The sequence below is a fragment of the Bison bison genome, unplaced genomic scaffold (genome assembly GCF_000754665.1).
Source record: "Bison bison bison isolate TAMUID 2011002044 unplaced genomic scaffold, Bison_UMD1.0 scf7180017864184, whole genome shotgun sequence".
NCBI classification, from domain to species: Eukaryota; Metazoa; Chordata; class Mammalia; order Artiodactyla; family Bovidae; genus Bison; species Bison bison.
In genome coordinates, this window is record NW_011494756.1 from 1,431,215 (window position 1) to 1,442,684 (window position 11,470).

General features: G+C 57.0%; 1 protein-coding gene across 2 annotated transcripts in view; it reads left to right on the forward strand.

Annotated features, from left to right (window-relative positions):
- PACSIN2 (protein kinase C and casein kinase substrate in neurons 2) overlaps positions 1 to 11,470 on the forward strand; it is a 70,363-nt gene that overhangs the window by 55,570 nt on the left and 3,323 nt on the right. For both annotated transcript variants that reach the window (XM_010843644.1, XM_010843643.1), the window contains exons 6-10: positions 1,864 to 2,039; positions 3,928 to 4,048; positions 6,857 to 6,978; positions 8,922 to 9,044; positions 9,444 to 9,640. In XM_010843644.1, coding sequence (XP_010841946.1) covers positions 1,864 to 2,039; positions 3,928 to 4,048; positions 6,857 to 6,978; positions 8,922 to 9,044; positions 9,444 to 9,640 — 739 coding nt within the window. The remainder of the gene's footprint in view (positions 1 to 1,863; positions 2,040 to 3,927; positions 4,049 to 6,856; positions 6,979 to 8,921; positions 9,045 to 9,443; positions 9,641 to 11,470) is intronic.

Consider the following 11,470-nt stretch of genomic DNA (forward strand, 5'->3'; position numbering starts at 1 on the left):
GAACGTCAACAGCAGGCAGCTGACGGCGAGCTGGTATGGAGGGCTGTGAGGACCGGTGAGCTTGACAGTCAGGCCAAGTAAGGGCTTGGGACATTGCTGACAGAGAACTGCTGGAAAAAGCTTTAAGAGCCTGGGAAAGGAGGGCAGATGTGAGCAAGGGTTCCAGAACCCTTGGCTCCCAGCTTGGCCCCTGGTCCCACTCCTTTCCTGTGCCTTCTTCCAAGGGCTGGTAGTGGCTGGAGGCTGTCACCGTCAAGGGCCTGCCCTGCTGCAGTGTCCACAGAAGGAAGTCCCAGCCTGGGTTTGGAGAGAGAGGTGAAGTTAGAGATGAGCTGAGCACTGAGCTTCAGGACTAGGGCATGAAGCCCAGAGGGGAAGCAGGAGTCCTGAGCCTCAGAAGAGCCTCTGAGAGAAATAAGGGAATTAGGCAGTGGCGGAAGAAATGGAGGAAACTTGGAGCGGCCGCCCAGTGGTGTGAGCGGAAAAGCTATGCCCTCTACGAAGCTCCTCACTGCTGCCCCCAAGTGGGGCAGAGACGCTGCTCCAGAGGCAGCAGGGCCGGGCCTGAGGCCGGCGAAAGCTCAGGGAGGGCCACTGCCTGCTCAGAAGGCTCCACATTGTCATCAGGAACAGAAGAGCAGAGAGCAAAGGCCACCCCCCATCCATGGTCAAAGCCCATTTCAGGGTCTTGAGAGTGAGACGACTGTGATAAATGGGTGACCCCAGCCCCAGCAATCCTCCCTTCACCCTAGGAGGCCCCATCACGCTGATGGTCCCCTTCACTGTCAAAGTCATATATGGGGGCAGGGAAGACTGTGTGGGTTTCTGACCCCAGGCACATCCCTGCAAGGGAAACATGCTAACTTTAGACTCGTCACACTGTCCCTAAACACCCTCGAGAAAAGGCTACACCTATGTTCGTATTTTCTTTCTGGTGAAACCCCCTCTTGAGGACAGTTGGGAAGGAATAACTGTGTGTCGGGGGGTGTCATCGGGGAGGAAGTTGGTATCGTGGGCTGGAAGAAAGGGAACCAGGACTGTCTGAATGTCTTGGTGCAGCTCGGTGTCCATTGTCTGTCACCTTAAATATCAGGATACTGTGAAGTAGAAGTATTCTGTTTGCTGAAAAGGAAAGTGAGGCTCCCAGAAAATGCACAGCACAAGTCTCCGTGGAGCTCAGAGCCCTGTGATCCTGCCTTAAAGGCAACTGGGGAGCCCCTGCTGCTATGGACAAGACCCGGGGCACAGCCCTTCCCCATGCCAGAGGGGATGTGGTCACTGGCTCTGAGGGACTGCCTCTTCCCCAGTGGCTGCCTTCTGGGTCTTACTCCAGCTGAGAGGCCTGGCAGATGCCAGGAGTATGGTTGTGTTTCAGAAGTGGAGGGGCTGGAACTTGAACTTGGAGTTCTGTCAGACTCTGGAGCTTGTGCTTTTCAGGTTTTGGAATCTAAGGACAGGGGACTGAGACATTTTTGCCAAGGGTGTCTTTGGAGGTGGAGAGGGCCTCAGGATGAGCCTGGGAGGCCTGGCTGTGTTGGGGTGGGGAGGGCTGTTCATGGTCCAGCCTTGGGGAGAGGGGAATGCCCTCCAGGAGCCATGTGGGGCCTGAAGCCTCTAGGCAGGAACTTAGGGGTGCAGAGGAGACAGATTGGGGTGCTTCTTGGGTGTAGGGTCACCCACAGTGGCAGGCTTCATGTTGTCACCCGAGGAGTAGTCTAGCTGCTGGTGGATTTGGACCTGGTGGAGGGAGACGAGGCCCTGGAGGTGGACAGGGTGGTGCAGAGCCAGGCTCGCTCACTCTCGGGCAGAGGGGAGCGGGCTGAGTGGAAATGAGTTCATTCGCGCACCTGGCCCCTGTCATAGAGCAAAGAGAAGTACGAGAAGTCCCTGAAGGAGCTGGGCCAGAGCACACCGCAGTACATGGAGAGCATGGAGCAGGTGTTTGAGCAGTGCCAGCAGTTCGAGGAGAAGCGCCTGCGCTTCTTCCGGGAAGTCCTGCTGGAGGTGCAGAAGCACCTGGACCTGTCGAACATGGCCAGGTGAGTGCCCTTCGCCGGGAGCGTGGGGTGGCAAAGTCAGTGGACGGCGCTTTTGTGTGGAGCTCAGTTGCTGCTCTCCAGACTGGGGGGGCGGTGGTCTCAGAGCCCACCTGAGGCCCTGAGAGGTCCTGCCATCCAGGACGGCTGCTTGCTGGCCCAAGTCTGATGGCCTCCTGCCACACTCTACCAGCTCTGGGTGCAGGGCTCTGCGTCTGGGCAGGGAGGGAGGGCTGCAGCTTGCACTGGCTGCAGTGACGCGTTTGAAATCAACCCGGGGGCAAGTCCAGTAGTCCCCCGGCTGGCGCACCCAGCCTGGGGGTGGCCTTACTGTGAGGACCTTCACAAGCTCCTTTCCATGCAGAGCAGCTGCCTGCCAGCCTGCTCCTGGACTTCCAGGGGCTCGGGGCCTTGGGCAGCACAGTCCGTGAGCCTCTGCTGAATGGAGACACAAGACCATGATATTTCTTCCCCACTTTCCTCATCTTTGGTCCTGTGACACCTTCATCGGGGCAGAGGTCTGTGCTAACCCCGGGCTTCGATGTGTCATGCACACAGCCAAGCCATTTAGAAATGACCTACAAGTCAGAGCTTGTCATCAATAGGGAATTACCTTCTTTTTGTCTCCTAACAATAAAAAAAAAAAAAAAAGCATTCAGTCGTTGTTCAACTGCTATGCCAACAGTTAATGGGTCGTTATGAGTGTCTGTGCAGTTGGTGACATTGTTCCCCATCTCAGTGATGAGGAAGTGGAGGCTGGGCCTGGTTTGGTCACTTGCCCAAGGCTGCCCTGCAGGCAGAGGCAGGGCGGGGCTGCAGGGCTCCTCTGTGTGGAGTAACTGCCTTGCCTCACTTAGTCCTCCAAGCCACCCTGGGGAGCAGATGGTCTAATAGTGTCCTAGGGCTGCCATCATAAAATACTGATACCTGGGCACCCTACAACAACAGAAATTTATTGTCTCACAGTTCTGAAATCAAGGTGTCAGCGGGCCTCGCTCCCTCTGATGGCTCTGGTCTAGGGGAGGATCCTTCCCTGACTTGTAGACACATCCCTCCAGTCACATGGCCATCTTCTGGGTCTTCACATCGTCCCCTCTCTGTCCCTGTGTCCCAGTTTCCCCCTTTGTATAAAAAGGTGGGTTTTTTAATTTACAGATTACCTCTGTAAAGAACCCATTTCCCAACAAGCTCTCATCCTGAGACCCCTGGGGTGACACCAGCAGTATCTTTTTTGGAGGACACGGCTCACCCCATAACAGGTGGGTTGTGCCCACTGGACAGAGGAGGGCACAGACCCTGAGAGGGGGAATGACTGCCAGCCACACAGACCAGAAGTGAGAGCTCCGGGACCCGGGGTGGTGGTCCTGTCCCTCACGGGCAGCTTCCTAGGGAGGCGAGCCACTCTGGGCTGTGGAGCAGAAGCAGGAGTCCCCCAAGCTGGCCGACGGCATGTGCAGCCCCCACAGCACTGGCCAGTCTTCACTTGCTGAATGTAAACCTACCAGCTTTTTTGAAGGGATGAGGAGCGACTTTCCTGACACTCAGTTGTGGACCTGGTGAAATGGAACCGCACAGCCTGGGGGCCCCTGTGGCCCAGACACCAGCACCTTCTATATTATCTGACACAGAACAAAGCTGGGCTGTTGCCTCCTGGTTTGATTTGTCAGAACCTGAAGCTGTGGCTTCGATGCCACGGTTGTCATTTTTCCCCTCCTGTGTGCATCACGGCCAGATAACTGTCCAGCGCGCCAGGGCAGGCGTCTGATCTGCACTGGGACGTCGACCCTGATGCGCTGCAGACCGTGATGCTGGCTATGGGCAGGCCCTGGGCGAGGCTGACTGGTGGCTTTCCCTTCCTTCCAAAAGAGTCATGCTTCTCTCTCTGATTTAGCTACAAAAACGTTTACCGTGACCTGGAGCAGAGCATCAAAGCTGCCGACGCGGTAGAGGACCTGAGGTGGTTCAGAGCCAACCACGGGCCAGGCATGTCCATGAACTGGCCACAGTTTGAGGTAGGAGGACCCGCTGGCCTGGGTGGGACCTGGGCCCACAGTGCCGAGTGCTACACTTTCTCCTTCCAGCTCAGAGTTGGCCTGTGCCCTGTTGACGTGGCAGTGTTTCCACACGGCCACCTTAGAAACCAAGCGGATGTTTAGTGTTCCAAGGGGCTTTGGGCACTGCTGAGGGGCCTTCTGAGTCTCTGGCGACGGTGCAGTTATGTTCTTTGTGAGGACTTTGACGGTCCCCTGTTGACCCTAGGCATTCCCTTCATGGAGATGCCCTGGCGGTCTCTGCTCAGCCCTGCAGGATGGCCAGGGAAGGAGTGGCCACAGTGCTCCAGGCCTGGAGGGCCGGGGCCACCATCTCAGTAGCCTCTGGCCCAGGGCGGGAGGGGGCACGGTCTCAGAGTGTATGTTCTTACACAGAGGGTCTTTTTCTTATTTCCTTATATAAATTCAGTCAGCTTTGGTGCGGGATTAGCTTTCTTTTCTCATTTTCATGGGTCCAAGCTATCCAGTGTTTTTACATGCAAATTCAAGGGCCTGGAGCCCTCAGGACTCTTCCAGTCTGCCAATTGGGTTCCCAGTACATGGACCCCTGAGGATCACAGAGAAGGCAGTGGCCACAGTCCCAGCACCCTGCCCTCTGGGGGACAGGGCTCTCCCCACATCATGGTAAATCAGGGGCTGGGGAAGCTCTACAGGGCCACCGCTGCTGCCTCCCGGGAGGGGCTGAGGCGACCCTACTGTGCTGGGCTCCAGTCACCTGGTTTCCTCTGACTTGTCACAGCCAGAGCCCAGGCTGCGCTCAGACCTGCCCCACCACCTCCTCACTGTGGGATGCTGAGCAGGTCCTTTGCCCTGGTTGTGCCTCGGTTGCCCCATGTGTAATATGGGGATGACAGTGGTACCCATCTTCTCTGTGGCCGGGGCTTCAGTGGCCTGGTCCATACTGGCTCTTGCCCCAGGGCCCCCCACACAGAACCTCGTCTAGCCCCATCCTAGCTTGGCATCTTTTCAGCCCTCATACCAGTGCCTTTTTTCTGGAGCTTCTCAAGAAAGCTTCTCCACATGACGATGTGGGTCCCTACAACTGAGCCCTCCCCCTGCCCCCAACAGGGGCCAAGAGCAGAGGCCTAGGGCCTTCCCAGGTGGAAGTGGTTCTGGAAGAAAAAGCACAGCCCCTTCTCCTCCCCCTGGTGAGGGCACTGGTGCACGCACCCCTGGGTTCTAGAGACCCCTTGTGATATGCACCCCTCCAAGCCCTGATTCCCTTAGGACTACAGGTCCCTACCCAGGGAATAGAGTGGTCTGGAAAGGAACACTTTACAGGCAGTCTTGCTGGCATGGGTGTCCTGACCACAGCCCGTGGTGGCTGTCCTCTGTGGGCCCCTTGAGCTGGGAACGCATGCCTGCATGTGGCGCACGCCTGCAGCTCTCACAGGCCCTGCTGGACTTTCTCTAATGAAATGATTTCTTTTTATTTTCCATGCCACAAGGATGAAGTAAGTTCCTATTTTATGGTTAACTTGTTGAATTCCAAATCTCCTGCAGTGTGGTCAGCCCCTGTGGGTCTCTGTGTGGCATCCACGGCCTGGTGTGACAGCATGTGCTGGTTAAAGAACCAAGGCCGCAGTGTGGCCCGGGCTGTGTGGTTGTCCACATTAACAGCAGGCCCTTCCCTTCGCGGTCGGCCAGCTGTCGATCGCACTGGCCCTTGGAAGCCACCCTGTCAGGACAGATGTACATTCAGAAGGTCACTATGGGGACTCTGAATTCCAGTCGAGTTCTCAGTCAGCTTATTTCAGTTAAGAAGATAGGTGACCTAAGTTTGGGATTGGGGGCCTAAGTCTGCCACCAACTGTAGTGGGCAAGTCACTTTTCTTTCTGGGCCTCGGTTTCCTCACATGACAAATTGGCAGTTAGACTTGATGTTTCTAAGGTGGCTTCTGTAACTACATGTGAGCACAGCTGTGGGCTTGGTCATCCCAAATATTAATTCAGATAAAGTGATTTGATAATGGGTAAAGTGTTTGGCACCAGGAACCAATTTCAAAAAAAAAAGATAATGGGTAAAGTGGGCCGGGGGAAGAATTCATCACGCGTGTACACACACGTGCTGTTCTCCCCGTTTCCAGCACAGTTGATAAAAGCCTGTTCACATGCTGGGAACAGTGAGCCTTCAGAGACATACACTCTGTGCTTTGTTACCTCACACATTGCTCAGGTGGAAGAAGACAGCCCTGGTGGGGCGAGTGCCACTCCTCAGGGTCCTGAGGGATGCAGGAGCCCCCTGCACCTGATTCTGTTTGCACCCAGGGCCCATTTCCCAAGCCACAGGCTGGCTCAGGTCCCGCACCCAGCTCTCCTGCCTCACTGGGAACGTCAGTCAAGAGATGGATGGGAGGGTCTTTAGCACTGAATGCCAGCCCCTCAGAGGGACTCTGTCTGCTTTGGAAGCATGAGGAAACTTGGCAAGGCCTGGGGTCTGGAGGCTGAGTGCCACAGGGCTGGGGTGGGGTTGGACGGGGAGGATGCCTGGGACTGGGACTCAGGACCCCTGCGTGCTGGCCCCAGTGTTCTCAGCAGCTGTCTGCCCCTGGAGGCTGGCCCCCAAGGAGCACCCACCTTGCACGGTGAAGAGGGCCAGTGGCGGGCATCACGAGCCTGGGGTCACTGGGAGGCGGGGAGGGCAGACGCAGTGCAGCGAGGTGCCACACTGCGCAGGGCCGGCCAGCGGCTCGCGGCCGTGGCGTTAGGCTCATGTGGCCTCAGACAAATGAGCTTTCTGACTCCTCTTCCCTGGTGCCTGTTGCTCAGGAGTGGTCTGTGGACCTGAATCGAACTCTCAGCCGGAAAGAGAAGAAGAAGAATGCTGATGGGGTGACCCTAATGGGCATCAACCAGACTGGTGACCAGGCTTCGCAGAACAAGCCCAGCAGGTGGGCACTGGGTACCTCTGTCCCTGGAAAGGCCCCCTGGGTCCTCTGCCAGGGCTGGAACGCCCCTACCCAGGGAGACTCCCCAAAGGGGCCCTGCAGGGAACTCCGGGGCATCTTTCCAGACACTCTGCTGGGCAGCAGCCAAGGGCCTCTCTTGGGAGAATCTTCATTTCACTCGGTGCCAGAGCTGCAGAAAGACCTGGAGAAGGAGCCTTTGCCACAGTGCGCTTTGGGCCCCTTGTGACAGAAAGAATTGATGCAGGGTGCTGTCCACTGCGTGTCCCCAGCGGTGCACACGGGCAGGTGGAGGTGACTGAGGGCGTCCTTCACATGGAGTCAGGGGCCCTGGCCGGGTGTGTGCTTACCTTCCTGTGCCGTAGGCAGGTGCCTAATTCGAGGGTGGGGCACTCACTGTCCAGTGCCCCCTTCTTCAAAGTACCCCTGCTGAGAGCGTTGGTTATTCTGAGTCTGGATTGAACAGGTGGCACTGAGGTCCTCAGCTCGAGGAGGGTCAGAGTTCCCAGCAGATGAGTGTTACTGTCCTCCACAGAGCCAAGGCTGCCCCCGGGGCCCCAAGGCCTCCACGCCCTGCTGAGTTTTAACACACCTCAGGCTCCAGACCTCCTGGGAAGGGTCAGCATGGTTCCAGAGGCCTTCTGTGTTCCTGGGCACTGAAGCCCCCACCCGCGCTCTCTGGGTTGATGTGGCTGCTCGTCACTCAGCTGCTGTGCCAGTGCCTGGGCAGGTGGGCTTGGCTAAGTGACTGCAGGCATGAGCATGTGCCAGGGGTCAGGCCAGCACCTAGGGGTGGGGGTAGGGTGGTCCATACCAGCCAGGGCTGCTGCACAAATTCAGTTGCCCAGCACCAACCTCCTGTCAGAAGGTCAGCTGCAGAAAGGTGCCAAAGAGGGGGTAGGGCCTGGTGGTCTCAGTCATGTGGCCCAGACGCAGGCAGCAGGCAGGCATAAGCCCAGTGCCCCTGGCCAGGCCTGAAACCTATGTGGCAGTGGCTGGCCACTGGGGGGTCCCTCTGGTGGCATCTGAGGCATGTCTTCTCCTCCCCTCCCCACCCTGGCTGAGCCATCCACCCAGCACTTAGCATGCCGGCTCCATGCTGACTGGCTAGGAGATAAGAAGTGTTGCTGGCCCAGGCAGCCCTGGCCTGCAGCTTAGTGGTCGGGCCTGCCTGCTCAGATGTCCGTGGCGGGGTCCCCAGGCTCTCCAGGCCCGTCTTATCTCGTTACCATCTTGTTCTGTGCTCAGTACCTGTAGTCACTGCATTTCATCACCTGGCTGTCTTCGCTCAGGCCAGGCTGCAATCAGAGTTCTCTTTGGTCCCCTCTGGGCCTGGCACACAGTAGGCAGTTAGCAGACGGGTTTTTCTCTCTCTCTCTGGAGCAGAAAAGGGGTCCTTCCTTTCTTCCTAGAAAGGATTATTCAACAGGCTTTGGTTCTGATTTTGGAAGTTGCAGATCCAGAAGACCCAGGGAGGAGGCTACTGGACCCTTTTGTCGTCAGGACAGGGCACTGGGGGCTGTGGGGTCTGGAGAGCCCCAGGCTGAGCCCCACAGGCTGTCAGCCTGCCGGCCCTCCACAGAGGGCCAGGTGCAGGACTGCAGAGAGAAGCCCTGAGCCCAGATGCACCTGTGCTGCAGCAACAGCCTGCACACATGCAGGGCTCCTGTTAGGACAGGCTATGTTTAGACACAAGGAGGGAAAATGCAAGTCTTACTCTTTCTTAGACACTTTAACCGCATTCAAGAGCCAAAGTATTGCTAAGTGTTTCACTAAAACAATCTTTCTGCTCCAACACACTCCTCCCATTTGACAGGGAGCTGATTTGTCCCTTCAAATCCTGGCCCTGTGTTCTTGCAGCTGGGAGCACCCGGGACCGTGGGGGCTGCCGAGTTGGGGTCCCCTGAAAGCTCTCTCTCTCCCCGTAGTGATCTTAGTGTCCCGGGCAACCCCGAACGGTCAGCGCAGTCACTGTCCAGCTACAACCCCTTCGAGGATGAGGACGACACGGGGAGCACCGTCAGTGAGAAGGAGGACATTAAGGCCAAAAAGTTGGTGAACAAACGTTTCCCTCTGGCTTCCATCTCGCTCCCTCTCTCTCCTCTCTCTCTGTCCAAGGTCTCGCCCCCTCGGCACTCAGGGCAATGCATGAGGCCTGCAGGAGGCAGCCCGGCTGGTGGATGGTCTCTGACTTCTCGATTTCTCAGGGAGGGAGGCACCAGTTAACAGTCTGTGGTTGCTTTTTCTCTGCCCTGTGTTAACCCTCGTCAAGGTCCAGCCCATGAGCACAGGAACACGGGTGCTGCTGAGGGGCCCGTGCTCTGCAGAAGGAGTGCCAGCCCAGCCCAAGGGCTCCCCGGTCTCCCCGGGCGGGGTCTGGGGCTCTGAGCAGGGCCTCAGGCCTCTGCCAGCCCCACGCTCAGGATCACTGGGTCAACCCTTTTTTGCAGCGTGAGCAGCTACGAGAAGACCCAGAGCTACCCCGCGGACTGGTCAGACGATGAGTCTAACAACCCATTCTCCTCCACGGATGCCAATGGGGACTCCAATCCCTTTGACGAGGACACCCCTTCGGGGACGGAAGTGCGGGTCCGGGCCCTTTATGACTATGAAGGGCAGGAGCACGACGAGCTGAGCTTCAAGGCCGGTAGGTGGGCGCCCGGCTGGCCTCTGGGGCCACTGCTTCCAGCCTGTCTGTTTGTTCAGCTACACTGGGTCTTCGTTGCTATGCACAGGCCTTTTCTGTTTGCAACAAGCAGGGGCTACTCTGCAGTGGCTTCTCTTGTTGCGCGGCGTAGGCTCTAAGTGTGCGGGCTTCAGTACCTGCGACTTCCAGGCTCTGGAGCCTGGGCTCGGTAGTTGTGGTGCAGGGGCTTAGGTGCTCCACGGCATGTGGAATCTTCCCAGACTGAGAATCTAACCCATGTCCCCGGCATTGGCAGGTGGATTCTCACCCACTGCACCAGCAGGGAAGTCCCAGCCTGCTTTTTTTAGGTCTAGTTCCATTTGTGTGTCCCCCGCCCCATCCCACCTTCCATTTCAAACATGGCAGATGCTCAACACCAAAGGTTAGAAGACAGTGAGGCACCCCGTGCCTTTGCCCAAGACGCCACCCCAGCCAGGCTAAGGCCTCTGCATAAGAGACACAGATCCAGGCCATCTGGCTACCCCGCAGGCTCCCTGGAAACAGTGCCTGCGAGTCCCCAGGAGAGCCTTTCTCCAGAGGCCCACAGCGGGCAGAGGGGCCCCCAGCACAGTGGTAGCATGGCCCCCAGAGCCTCTTCTCGGGGCTTTGCCTTCTACCCTTCCCTGCAGCCCTGCCACCAACACAGCTTTGTTGCCAGTAGCTGAAACCCGGGTTTTATGAAACAGCCTGGATCCTTATCATATGAGCTCTGTATGTGGAAATTTTCTATCCTGGTTTCTATTTAATGCCGGCTTCAGTTCAGCAAATGGCTTGCAACCCTCTGTCTGAAGAGCTCTGTCTTAGAGCCTATCCCCAGAGGTTTGGTCAGCCTGGCTCCAGATGGGCCAGAAGGGAGCCAGGGTTCTTCCTTCTGCTTTGCCCCTCCTCGGAACCACCCCAGATCCAGCATCACCCCTAGCCCTCCACTGCAGGGGTGCTGGGCCCTAACTCAGCCAGCGCAGGCTGAAGGGCTCCCTGAGTCTCCATCTCTGGGGCAGACCCTGCGTCCGGCCTCCCACCCACCCTGGCTGAGAGCTGTGTCTAACAGCGGCCTTCTCTCAGCCCTCAGAAAGTAGCTAGCTACCTACTCCACCCCAGAGCTGGTCATAGGGTGGCTCTGGCTGCTTGTGGGACGTTCTCGTGTGTCTTTAAACACCTTTGTCAGTTTTTTTTTTGGGGGGGCCATGCCTTGTGGCTCTCAGGATCTTAATTGCCCAACCAGGGATCAAAGCCATGCCCCCCTGTAGTGGAAACGTGGACTCCTTACCACTGGACCAGCAGGGAATTCCTTTGAGTTTCCCGACATTCTTGACTGGGGTTGTTTCCACCCTACTTTGTTTACTTTATTTGTTGGTTGACTGATTTTTAATTTTTTATTCTTTCTGAATGTTTTTTTTAAGTTGGGCCCTGTTGTGCGGCTTGCAGGCTTGTAGTTCACCTGTGAGGGTCCCCAGCAGTGAAAGCGCCGAGTCCTAACCACTGGACTGCCAGGGAGTTCCCTCTCAATCTTATCTTTTGGACTTGTCAGCAATTTTATAGATTTAAAATGTCTCGTTATCAAAAGCAGACTGGAATGGATCTTTCTAATCACCAGTTTACATTTTTACAATTTGGCAGGTTCCAGTTGGTTTTGTCTGTTTTCTGTGTAATTTTCTCCCTCCCACCCCGCCGAGGTCACATTAGTTCCTGGCCACACCACTTCCTCCTGTCTGGAGTGTGCCCTGGCTGCTCCCCGCTTCTCTGGGCCTGGGGAGCCTAGGGTCTCCACCTGGTGAGCTTCCCACCACATGC